The sequence below is a fragment of the Hemitrygon akajei genome, chromosome 11 (assembly GCF_048418815.1).
Source record: "Hemitrygon akajei chromosome 11, sHemAka1.3, whole genome shotgun sequence".
Taxonomy (NCBI): Eukaryota; Metazoa; Chordata; class Chondrichthyes; order Myliobatiformes; family Dasyatidae; genus Hemitrygon; species Hemitrygon akajei.
Window position 1 is genome coordinate 87,770,136 of NC_133134.1, and position 12,922 is coordinate 87,783,057.

At 45.3% G+C, this 12,922-nt stretch overlaps 1 protein-coding gene across 1 annotated transcript in view; it reads left to right on the forward strand.

Annotated features, from left to right (window-relative positions):
• ubqln4 (ubiquilin 4) overlaps nt 1-12,694 on the forward strand; it is a 56,469-nt gene extending 43,775 nt beyond the window's left edge. Inside the window, exons 6-11 of the mRNA XM_073061334.1 lie at nt 334-550; nt 7,086-7,225; nt 8,161-8,244; nt 9,290-9,405; nt 10,095-10,293; nt 12,181-12,694. Of these exons, the coding sequence (XP_072917435.1) occupies nt 334-550; nt 7,086-7,225; nt 8,161-8,244; nt 9,290-9,405; nt 10,095-10,293; nt 12,181-12,333 (909 nt within the window). The 3' untranslated portion in view covers nt 12,334-12,694. The remainder of the gene's footprint in view (nt 1-333; nt 551-7,085; nt 7,226-8,160; nt 8,245-9,289; nt 9,406-10,094; nt 10,294-12,180) is intronic.
• Nucleotides 12,695-12,922: the final 228 nt, after the last annotated feature.

A 12,922-nucleotide genomic window follows, 5' to 3' on the forward strand; every position in this document is an offset into this window, starting at 1 on the left:
CTTTAATATGTAGTCCAGGGAGTAGAGACAATGTAGACAACAACTGTTCTGGCTTCATTTAAAAATTCAATCAAATTAGTCAGATAGGATGTCCCCTTGTCTCCATGCACAGTCTGTTGTGAAACCTTGTTTTCAAGTGCAAATCCTGTCTCTCAGAATTATCTCTGACGTTGTACTCACAAGCTCTGTTCCACCTGTCTTATCCCTGCTGCTCTTCACAAATAAAGATACCAAATTGACAAATGATTGGAGTCTTGATTAAACCTTTGTATTACAATTATTGGGTTGTGTTGAATTGCCTATCATGACCTTTAACGTGCTTTTATTTTGTAGTTTGGGGGCAACCCCTTTACTGCCCTTGGTGGTGGTTCGGACAGTAATGCTCAACCATCTCGGACTGAGAACAGGGAGCCTTTACCCAACCCCTGGGTCACAACATCACCCTCTTCTCCAGCTGCCAGCTCCAACAGTGAAGGAGGAAACAGCACCAATCAGACAACACCACCTGTATCAAATCCCTTTGGCATCAACACAGGGAGCTTAGGAAATGGTATGTATTTCTGTTGATACATACAATTGTATGTATCTGTTGATATATCTCTCTTAATGGTTAGACCTCTTGCTTTAGGCTAACAAATTGTTCTGTGCTGATTTTAAAAATTGGTAATTACAACTTTTCAGACATAGAACTTGGAGGCAGGAACAGGGTGGGTTGGCAACAGTGAAGCTTCCTCTACATTGTCCTGTCACACATACCCAGGGCAAGAACAGAGCAAGTTAGACACAAAATAAAGTTCCCTCCAGATTTCCCATATTGATCTCCCAAGTATGGATAGTACTGGTTAAAGGGAAGCTCCATCTTCCATTGTTCCAACCACACACTCCCAGGGCTTACGTTATGCACGCAGCAAACTCCCAGTACTCTGTCCTTTTGCACATTGCCAGGGCAAAGTTGGTGCAGGTTAGACACAGTATAGCCTCAAGATTCCCTTTGAATGTCCCCTACAGGATGCAACCTGTAGAAATCTACCTTAGAGAACTATTTCCAGTATAGGAGGAAGTCTAAGACAGGTGGAAATTTAAAAAAAACTGCAGATGATGTTAATTTAAAACACAAATACAAAATGTGGCAGGTGCTCAGCAATTTGGGCATCATCTGTAGATAGAGAAACAGTTTGTATCTGATCCTTTAGAACTCAAATAGATAATAATTTTCATTTGCAGAGGAGGTTGAGGGAAAGATAGGGGAAACAAAGCAAATGTCTGTAATAAGGTGAGAAAAGAGATAATGTAGCAATTAGGTGTAGATTATTAGCTGCTTCATGATATTTTTCTGTTAGTTTGCCCATAGGACATATCCAACAGGTGAGGCTGTATAGATTGAGGGAAAACAACTGAGGGAAAATCACTGATGGGTGACAGTCTGATTCAGATCAGGAAAAAACAGGTTGTATTCTAAAGCTGGAGAATTTAAAAAATGCCAAGATGGAAGATGTGGTGTGGTAGCCTGAGCTTGCATTATATCATTCAGGAGGTTGCAGACAGAGGGTGGAGTGGGATGGAGGAGAATTTACTAAGTGAAGCTGCTTTGCCAAGCTGTGTTGGTTTCTCCAGTGTTGAGGAGATTGTATTATGAATACCAAATCACCAATACCAAAAGAGGTACAAGTGAATCACTGCCTCACATGAAAATACTGTTTGGACCCCTGGATTGTGGGAAGGGAAGAGGTGAGAGGATAGGTGTTGCACCTCCTGTGGTTGCATGGGATAGGTGGGAGTTTGTAGGTACAGAAAATAGGACAAAGACGTATGAAGAGAGTGATTCTTTTGAAGTGCTGAGAGAGGAGAGGAGATGGCTCTTCTCTCTGGTGGAGGCTGTGAAAGACAATTAGTTGAATGCTGGGTTTAGTGGGTGGAAAGTGAAGACTGGAGGAGCTCTGCTCTCAGTTTGCCCAGGGGTACAGATGAGAGCAGTGGTGCAGGAAATAGCTGTGATGTAGTCAAGGACTCTGTCCACTATTGTAGAGGGGAAGCCAAGAGTCTGGAAGGTATTTCAGATGGTCCTGTGCAGTAGGACTGTGATGAGGTGTTAAGTCTTATTTGAGATGTTGCTTTTTGATAAGGTTAGGATATATGTCTAACTCCCTGAATTATAGAGAGAGGTTGGGTGGGCTCAAACTTCATTCCTTTGAGCATAGGAGACTGAGGGATAACATTATAGAGGTGCAGAAAATCATGAGTGGCATAGGTAGTGTGAATGTATGCATTCTTCTTCCCCCAGGGAAAGGGAACCAAAAACTATAGGGCAGAAGGTGAGAGAGGAAAGATTTAACAGGGACCGAAGGGGCAGCACCTTCACACACAGAGTGGTATGTATATGCAATACCATCATCCTATCAGAACTAATCAGTAGCTTCAAGACCTTGGCCTCAATACCTCCTTGTGCAATTGGATCCTCAGTTTCCTCACTTGCAGACCCCAGTCAGTTCAGATTGGCAACAACATCTTCAGGATCTCCCTCAGCACAGGTGCACCACAAAGCTCCGTTCTACTCACTTTACACTTAAATAACTGTTACTGTGAACTTTGGGTTGCCCAAGAAAGTAGTTGAGGGAGTTACTATAACATTTAAAAGGCATTTGTTAAGTATATGGATAGGAAAGGATTGGAAGGATACAGGTCAAACAGAAGCCAATCAGACCAGAATAGGTGAGCACCACTGTTGACATGGATGAGTTAGGCCAAGGCCTATTTCCATGCGGTATTAATCTTCTACAAAATAATAATGGTAAAAGTTTAGAATTATGCATATAGCAGTTGTATTTTTTTATTTATTAAGATTTGTAGATTTTTTGCTCAATAAACACTTTATTAGTGGACGTGGGTCAAAAGGGTTGGAATTGGTTTATTTTTGTCACATGTTCTGGGATACAGTGAAAAGCCTGTCTTGCATACGATACATAATGATCAAATCATTGGCCAGTTCATTGAGGTAGGACAAGGTAAATCAAGGTAAATTATGGAAATGCGAAATAAAGTGTAACCGCCACAGAGAAAATACAGGTAAAAGATAAGGTGCAAGATCATAACAAGGTTGATTGTGAGGTCAAGAGGGCATCTTATACTATGTAATTGTTCAGTAGTCTTCTGATAGTAGGATAGAAACTGCCCTTGGGCTTTGGTGCGTACTTCTAGGCTTTTGTATCTTCTGCCCGATGGAAGAGGGAGGAGGGAATATCCAGGCTGGCTGGCTGCTTTACTGAGGCAGCAAGTATAGAGAGAGTCTAAAGAAGGGAGGCTGGTTTCCATGATGTACTGAGCAGTATCCTTAACTCTCTGCAGTCTCTTGTCACAGGTGGAGCATTTGCCATACCAAGGTGCTATGCATCCTAATTGGATGTATTCATTGATGAAAATTGGTAAGGGTTGATGGGAATGGACCTAATTTCCTCAGCCTTCTGAGAAAGTAGAGACAGTGAGCTTTCTTGGCTGTGATTTCTAAGTGGTTGGACCAGGATAGGCTGTTGGTGATCTCCACTCCTCATTACTTGAAGCTTTAAACCTCTCAATCAAAACCCTTCCTTCATGAAGTGAATGATCAGCTGTTTTGTTTTGCTGACATTGTGGGAAAGGTTATTGTCATGACAGCATGTTCTACTAAGTTCTCCAACTTCTTCCTGTACTCTAGGTTGGGAAGGGGGTAAGGGAGAGGGAGGGAGCAGGAAGCACCAGAGAGATGTTCTGTAATGATCAGTAAACCAATTGTTTGGAATCAAATGACCTTGCCTGATGTCTCAGGGCTGGGTTTGTCTGCATCCATGTCACTCCTTGCCCCTGGCACACCGTCACTGCCACCTGTCCCACACCCCTTCCACGGTGCTCCATCTCCACCATTCCTAACATCCTTTTCTCCTGCCAGATTTACAAACTAGCACACCGTTCCATGTTGACAAATACGGTACTGTGCAAAATTCTTAGGCACCCTAGCTATATATATGTGCCTAAGACTTTTGCACAGTACTGTAGGTATCTTGTTTTTCTTAGATTGAACAGTTTGGTGAAGGCTGTGCATTGTATTGAATGGTAGGGCATGCTTGAGGGGTTAAATAACCTAAGCTTTTTTACAACACTTTAGCAATGGTAGCTGCAGCTTGTGGGGAGATTTTCTCTTTATTTATTTTTGAACCACTGTTTCGCTGTTTCTAGAACAGTTCCAGTAGATTGGAAATAGCAATTATAACCACTGTAGAGAGGGGAAGTAAGGGAACAAATTGGCCTGAAATCAGTTGCTGCTCTGATAGAGACATGGAGTTATATAGCATGGAAACAGTCCCTAAGCCCAACTCATCCTGTAGACCAGGTGCCCTCCTGAGCTAGTGTAATTTGCCTGTATTTGGCTTTTACCCTTCTAAACCTTTCCTGCTTTGAAACTGGCCTAGTGTCTTTTAAATATTGTAATTGTATCTATCTCAATCACTTCCTCTAGCAACTTGTTCCATATACCTATAACCCTCTGTGTAGAAAAACTTGGCCCTCCAATCTTCTTTAAATCTCTCCCTTTCACCTTAAACCCAAGTGCTCTAGTTTCAGACTCTGCTACTAAAAGTCTCTGCCTTACTATTCTGTTTATACCTCTCCTGATTTTATAAATCTCTGCAAGGTCACCCCTTAGCCCTTTTGCTCCAGGGAAAACAACTTTACCTATCAGTCTGTTCTTATAACTCAAGCCCTCCTGTTCTAGTACTGTTCTTGAATTTTTGATGTACCCTCTCATTTAATCATGTCTTTCTTGTGTATTATGATGATACTACTTGGCACGTTGGTCTAGTGATCTGAAGGTCACTAGTTCGAGCCTCAGTTAAGGCAGCGTGTTGTGTCCTTGAGCAAGGCACTTAACCACACATTGCTCTGCGACGACACTGGTGCTAAGCTGTATCAGCCCTTGCCCTTCCCTTGGACAACATCGCTGGCATGGAGAGGAGAGACTTGCATCATGGGCAACTGTCGGTCTCCCATACAACCCTGCCCAGGCCTGCACCCTGGAAACTTTCTGAGGCGCAAATCCCTGGTCTCGCGAGACTAACGGAGACTGTTTATTTATGATAAACAGAACTGTACACAATATCTCAAGTATGATCTCACCAATGGCTTGTATAGCTGTAACATGATGTCTCAACTCCTGTACTCATTGCCCCATCTGAAGAAAGTTAGTGTGCTAAATGACTTCTCTACAATATTGTCTACCTGTGTTGCCACTTCCAGGGAAATCTGTACATACTCTTTAGTTCTTCTGTTCTGCAACATACCAGGTCATTTACTGTGTAAGTCTTGACCTTGTTGAGACTTCCTAAAATGAAATACTTGTTTGAGTTAAAAGTCCATCTTAACATTCATTGACCCATTTTCCCAGTGGATATAGAGCCTACTGTGGTCTTAGACAACTTACTTCACTATATTGCTAATTTTAATGTCATCTGAAACCTTACTAATTATGTCCCCTATGTTCTTATCGGGTTTGTTAATATATACATCGTCAGTCCCAGTGGCACTCCACAGGTCACAGGCATTTTGAGACATTGTTATGACTTGAAGTTGGTGTGACTGATGCAAGATGTTGGTCTGCTTGTTTCTCAGCTTGTGTGGGGTTTGCTCTGCTTTGGGATCTGAGAGTCACTGTGGGGTAGAGGGATTGTCGATAGATAGATACTTTATTGATCCCAAAGGAAATTACAGTGTCACAATAGCATTACGTGCATAGGTATAAATACTAGAAGAGAAGTAAAAATTTTTTTAAAGAGTTAGCACAAGCAGTCTTAATAGGAGGAGGCCATCACTTTCCTAACTATTGGTTGACTCATTATAGAGCCTAATGGCCAGGAGTATGACCTCATATAGCACAGTTGTCTTGGTCTACTACTAAAAGAGCTCCTCCGTGCACCCAAGGTGGAACACAGAGGGTGAGAAACATTGTCTAGAATTGCCAGGATTTTCTGGAGGGTCCTTTGTTCTACCAGAGCCTCGAGTGTATCTAGTTTGACTGTTATAACAGAGCTAGCCTTTCTAATCTGTTTTTGAGCCTATGGGTATCACCCATGTTGATACCATTGCCCCAGCACACCACCACATAGAGAAGATTGTACTGGTGACAACAGATTTGTACAACATGTGAAGGAGAGGCCTGCATACTTCAAAGGACCTCAGTCTCCTCAGGAAATAGAGGTGACTCTGGCCCTTCTTGTACACAGCCTTTGTGTCGGTGCTTCACTCAAGTCTGTCATCCATGTGCACCCCCAGGTACTTGCAGGTCCTCACCACATCCATACCCTCACCATCTCCATTGTTGTACTGATGTTCAGCTGCAGATGATTCAGTTTGCACCATTTGAAAAAGTCTTCTGCCATGTACTCATTCTCCCGTTCCCCCTTTATACACTCGACTATTGCTGTCATCAGAGAATTTCTGCAGATGACATGACTCAGTGTTGCATCTAAAGAGCAATTCAGTGTCCTGTGAGGCCCCAGTGCTGCTTATAGCCTTATCTGACACACAACTCTGAAGCCACACAAACTGTGGTCTGCTAGTCAGGTAGTCCATTATCCAAGATACAATGGAAGTGCCAACCTGCATTAACAAGGGCATTCATTCAGCAAGGATTGTGGCCACTTGGGCCAGAAAGATTGAGAAGCATGCTCTTGAGGTTTACAGTTGATGGATAAAAAATGGAGGGCTGCGAATATTTAGATTCTCTATCCCAAAGGTTTGGTGATGTCTAGTCCCTGAGTATATTCTGGGTGGGATTAATAGGTTTTTGAACTCTAGGGGAGTGTGGTGGGATTGAATTAAGGAACAGGTTAAACCATGATTGCCTCACTGAGTATCTTTTACACAGTTTAAGAGTCCCTCAGACTGCTTTGATTGGCACAGAACAAATTTTGAAGTAGAAACAAAAGATGGAGAATTCTTGAGCAGGAGAGGCAGCATCTGTAGAAGCAAACGTTCTTCAGGTCGATGTCGGAACTGACTGGGTGTATGTGCATGGTTCAGGCCCACAGCCAGTGTAATGGTAATTGTCTTTTTCCCTGCAGGAATGTTCAATAGCCCAGGAATGCAGAGCCTAATGCAGCAGATCTCTGAGAACCCCCAGCTAATACAGAACATGCTGTCGGCACCGTACATGAGGAGCATGATGCAGTCGCTGTCCCAGAACCCTGACCTTGCCTCACAGGTATCTAGATGGTCGAGTCTAGTAAATCTCTGTGCAATCAAGCACCCTCTTTACTTCCAGAGGAAGGGCTGACAGAGAAGAGGGGTGAGTAACTGGAGTGTGAGAGATGACAGGTGAGACTGAGTGAGGTTCTTCCTGCCACATTGCCCAGTTTTGAATATCCCAATCACTCACTCCTCTCCTCTAGCAGTCCCATAGTCTCTCTCCCTTCTCAAAGACAAGCAGTGCACACTTAACATAAGGCCTGAACGCAGCCAGAACTCCTCCATTTTGAAGGCATCATCTGTGCACCATGTGAATTCTGAAACTTCAGCAGTCAACCTGTAAACTTTGCTCACCAGAAGAAGGACACCCTGGAATTCTTTCACATTGGGATTAAGGAGGGCTGAAGGCACAGGGCTGTTGTTTATTTGGTCCTGTCACAGAAAAGCTAACTAATCCATCTGTTGTGGGAGTTATCGAGGCAGCCTCAAGCCTTCCTTGGAAGGCCAGTCAGTGCAAGGTGCAGGGTGGAATGTTGCTGGATGGTTGGACTCCTACCAGCAGCTCAGTGGCTATGATCATCGATAGCTGCTGCTGATGTTGTCCAGCACAGTGACCAAGTATTCAGTTCCTTCACTTGAGCTCTGTTGGAAAGCAGGAAGGCGTGGAAATATTTTTTTCAAAATCATACTACATATAAGGCACGGGGTGCATACCCAGCTAGAGGGAGGACTTAGTCACAGGGAAGTTTCCCAATAATCTCATTCCAAAGTGATTTATCAGGATATGTGTGAGTGGTGGAGTTAGAAGTCTTTATTTGATCCACTACCTGTGACACTACTGTCACAGCTTTACAGCTGCCTGGTTTCAAAGTTGGGAGTTTCCTTTGAAGTGTCAATACATGAGGTTCTGCTTATACCTTTCTTATCTTCACCCCATTTCCTCTACTGCAGATTTTAATGAATAATCCATTGTTCGCTGGCAATACGCAGCTGCAGGATCAGCTCCGAATCCAGATGCCCATCTTCTTGCAGCAGGTAAAGACAATCATCACAGAGTGTTCTGCAGCCATTTGTTTCATCATATCCTCTGCCTCCCAATGGATGACTGCAAGCACTGGGGAATATGTGGGAGATGATGACTGACACCTAACACGATGTATATTGGTCTTTGAAAATGCCATTTACTTTCAGATAGAAGTGTCTGGTCTTCATAAATAAAAATATTGAGTTTAAAGACAGGGAATTAATTTTGTTTGAACATCATTTAGTGCAAGGTGGTGATACAGCCCAGAAACAGGCCCTTCAGCCCATCTACACTAATCCCACTTGGTCCATGGCTGACCGTGCCTTGGTGATTATGTGGTAGAAGTCTTTACCTGTACACCACCCTTTCACAGTGTGTTCCCTTTTCCACCCCACTTTTTCAGGTCCTCTTTAAACCTCACCTTAAACCTATGGCCACTGGCCTGGAAATCTTCTGCCAATGTAGGAGAGGTTTCCTACCATCAATTATGGCTCTCATAATTTTATCTGCCTCTTCAGCTGCAAGAAGAACAGACTATCTTTTCCTCAAAATGCAATACTCCATCCCAAACAGCATTCTGGTAAATCTCTGTACCCTCTCCAGTACAGTCATGTCCTTCCTATACCTATAATGTGATGATAGAAGTACCCTAGAACTGTGGTTTTGTAGGCTCTCCCTATGTCCTGCAGTGGGGCTGAGAGGTCTCTCTGTGAATGGGAATGTGTCTAAGGAGAGCTGTTGCCCCAGATGAGGAGCTTGTGCTCTGCACCACGTTGCTCAGGATGGTGCCAATAGCTCTGAATGAGCTGTGTGAATGCCAGGGTTAACAAGGTGGGGGATGGTCAGGTGTTTCCATTTGTGTCAGTGAACAGATCACAGTTTGATGAGAAATAGCACAGGATGTTTCACTGGGTGAGTGCTGTGGCTTGCAATGTGCTGCTTGAAAGCGGGAGTGTTTTGGTGGTGGTGGGGGGGAGTGGGAATCTGACGGAGGTGCAGGGCCCAGCTCTGAGCTCTCAGTGCTCTGACTGTACAAACTGGTGTGCTGCATTGCAGATGCAGAACCCTGACGTGCTGTCGGTGATGACCAACCCCCGAGCCATGCAGGCACTGCTGCAGATCCAGCAGGGGCTGCAGACGTTACAGACAGAGGCACCAGGACTCCTGCCAGGGTAAGGTCATCGGCACTCTCAGGTTGAAGCACTGGACCCTGCCATTGTCATCTGTAGGCATTGGATTGGTGCTGCCTTGTGGCAACTGGCTATTCAGCTGCAGTATTAAGCAGCCCCTCGGAGGGCTGGCTCTTCTGTCTCAGCTTGTGATGTTGGAATGATCATGCACTGATGGGCTTTGCGGCTTCAGGCCCTGTGGCATTCCATGCTTATCCCAATGGAAGAGCGCTACTGGAAAATACAGATGCTGGAACCTGGAGCAGGAAAGCTTGCTGGAGAAACTTAGCTGTGGTGGTGGTGGGGGTGTGAATTATATGTTTCTGATGCACGGTTACAACCTAAAATGACAACATTTCCTGTTTCTCTCCCCCCCCCCCCCCCCCAAACAGATGCTGCTCATCCTGTAGAGCACTTTGTTTGTTCCTCCAACACAAGGGCTGCATAGATTGCTGGAGAGCTGCAAGAACTCTGGCAAGGGGTGGGCAGAGGGGGAGAGGTTAAAGGGGTTGCGGTTTGTTGGAGGGGCTAGGCTGAATGGTGTGGGAGTAGTGGTTCCCATTGAAAGGGAGTTGTTGGGGATTGTGTGGAGCAGCGATCTGGTGGGTAGGTGGTCCTCAGACCTGTCCCTACTCCTGTGTACTAACAGGAAAGTGGCTGTGAATGAAGTACACTTTGGTATGTTTGTGCAGGTTCAGCTCTGGTGGCCCTGCACCTCATTCCGGGCTTGGAGGCCTAGCCAGCGGATTGACACCTACGACAACGGCGGCTAGCACTGGAACCGTGAACACAAGCTCAGGGAGCCCAGCACCCTCAGGCCCAGGCAACAGCAACCCACAGCAGCAGCTGATGCAGCAAATGTTACAGATGTTAGCTGGGGCCAATACTCAAGTAAGAGCCAGCAAGCTTTTTTTGGACCCTGTCGCATGAAGTAAGCGCTAGAGCCTTCACCATACAATAACTGCTATAGTGGAGTCGGCTATCAAGCATTTTCACCAGTGGTTGCAGGTCCCCAGGGTATAAACTAACCCAAGTTACTGTGTGCAGTTATCTGAAATGTGTATGAAACCGCCCCTCACCTCCACACTAGCCTTCCTAAACTTTTTCTGCTGTCAGGACACCATGAAGCGCTGGATCCTCAATTATATTATCTTCCTTCCCCTTAACATTCCACAAAATGTACAGAACACAATGACTGAATTATTGTTTTCCCAGCTGAATGATAAAGACAGGCCCAGTCTACCCATGGCTGCAGGACCTTCTGTGCTAAAATGCAAGAGTTGGGCCTCTCACAGGTGGGATTTACAGAGCATTAACATGAGGAAATCTGCAGATGCTGGAAATTCAGGCAATATACACAAAATGTTGGTGGAACGCAGCAGGCCAGGCAGCTGTAAGAAGTCGCGTAGGGAGTGATCCATGCGAAAAGCAGAAAGGGGGGGGGGAAGGAAAGATGTGCCACATGCTCTCCCTACGTGACTCCCTTGTCCATTCGTCCCCTCCCATCCCTTCCCACCAATCTCCCTCCTGGCACTCATCCTTGTAAGTGGAACAAGTGCTACACCTGCCCTTACACTTACTCCCTCACCACCATTCAGGGTCCCAGACAGTCCTTCGAGGTGAGGCAACACTTTACCTGTGAGTCGGCTGGTACGATATACTGCATCCGGTGTGGCCTTCTGTATATCGGTGAGACCGAACGCAGACCGGAGACCATTTTGCTGAACATCGATGCTCTGTTTGCCAGAGAAAGCAGGATCTCCCAGTGGCCACACATTTTAATTCCACATTCCATTTCTATTCTGATATGTCTATCCATGGCCTCCTCTACTGTCATGATGAAGCCACACTCAGGTTGGAGGAACAGCAACTTGTATTCCTTCTAGGTAGCCTCCAACGTGATGGCATGAACTCTGATTTCTCTAACTTCTGTTAACGCCCCCCTCCCCTTCTTACCCCATCCCTTATTTATTTATTTGTTTATTAATTATCCCCCCTTTTTTCTTCTCTCTCTTTTTCCTCTCTCTCTCTCTCTCTCTCTCTCTCACAATCACTCCTTGCCAGCTCTCCATCTCCCTCTGGTGCTCCCCTTCCCCCTTTCTTCCTCCATAGGCCTCCCGTTCCATGATCCTCTCCCTTCTCTAGTCTTGTATCCCTTTTGCCAATCAACTTTATCAGCTTTTAGCTTCATTCCTCCCCCTCCAGTCTTCTATAATTTTGGATCTCCCCCTCCCCCTCCCACTTTCAAATCTCTTACTATCTCTTCTTCCAGTTAGTCCTGGCGAAGAGTCTCGGCCCAAAACGTCGACTGTACTTCTTCCTATAGATACTGTCTGGCCTGCTGCGTTCCTCCAGCGTTTAGAGAGCACTACACTCATAGTCTGAATCCCACAAACCAACAAATGTATGACTTGACTAATGCAGGAGCAGAGCAGCCAAACACGCCACTTGTAATTCTGAACCTGGGCTTATGAATTGACTTTTCCCCTCTTCTCCCTCCTTCCCCACCCCTACCTGCCTGACTGTCAGTGCCTAGTCACACTCGCCCCTTATCCCTGCCAGTTGATGTTTCATGTGCTATGATGCATTGTGATCAAATGTTGAAGTACAAGGCCAGGTGGAGAAGCAACGCAGGCGAGGTGCTTCAACCAGTGAGGGTGCTAGTTACATTCTCACACCCCATTGGTCTTCTCCTTCAAGCTGGACCCCGCAACAGCTGTTTGATGTTGCGATTGGTGTGGCCAGTGACACCATGCTAACTCTCCTCTTCCCTCGCAGGTACAGAACCCTGAAGTGCGATTTCAGCAGCAATTGGAACAGCTCAGTGCCATGGGCTTCATCAACCGCGAGGCCAACCTGCAGGCACTCATAGCCACTGGAGGGGACATAAATGCTGCTATCGAGAGACTTCTGGGCTCCCAGCCCTCGTAATCACCTGAAAGGCAGGAGGGACGTCAGCCTTATCTCTGGCAATCTCACCACTTTGTTCAGCAGTGGGAGAGCAGGCTCCTCAGAAGGATAATAACTGATCTTTTAAGTCAGTGATTTAAAACAAAGCTCGTTTGAACTCATCTTCACCCTCTCCAGTACGTATCATCCAGTGCTTAATTGAAAAGAAAGGATTGTCCTGTTGAGTTGTAACAATGGGGAAAGCACTCTTGCTGTACAGCGTTCGTTGGCCTGTTTCACCCACTGCCCACCTCCCACTCTGCTTCTTTGTTCTGTATTCGCTACCAGAGCCTGGATCCAGTGGTTTAAATGAAATGTGAACATAAAAGAGTAACATTGCTAATGGCTTGAGTCCCTCTCCTCATTTTAAGGCAGTCCTCAGTTTCCCCAAGATTCCTCCTTCCCTGCATTTCGGTTAACCTTGTATCAGTGTGGTTTGTGTTACACGTGTAGTGTTTGTAGGGTTCAGACATGTTTTAAACTCACATTTCTCTCGTATGTTGTTTTGGAGTGGGCTGTCATCTGATAGCTTACATATGGTTTAATATATTTCACTCTTCCCTCCAAAACA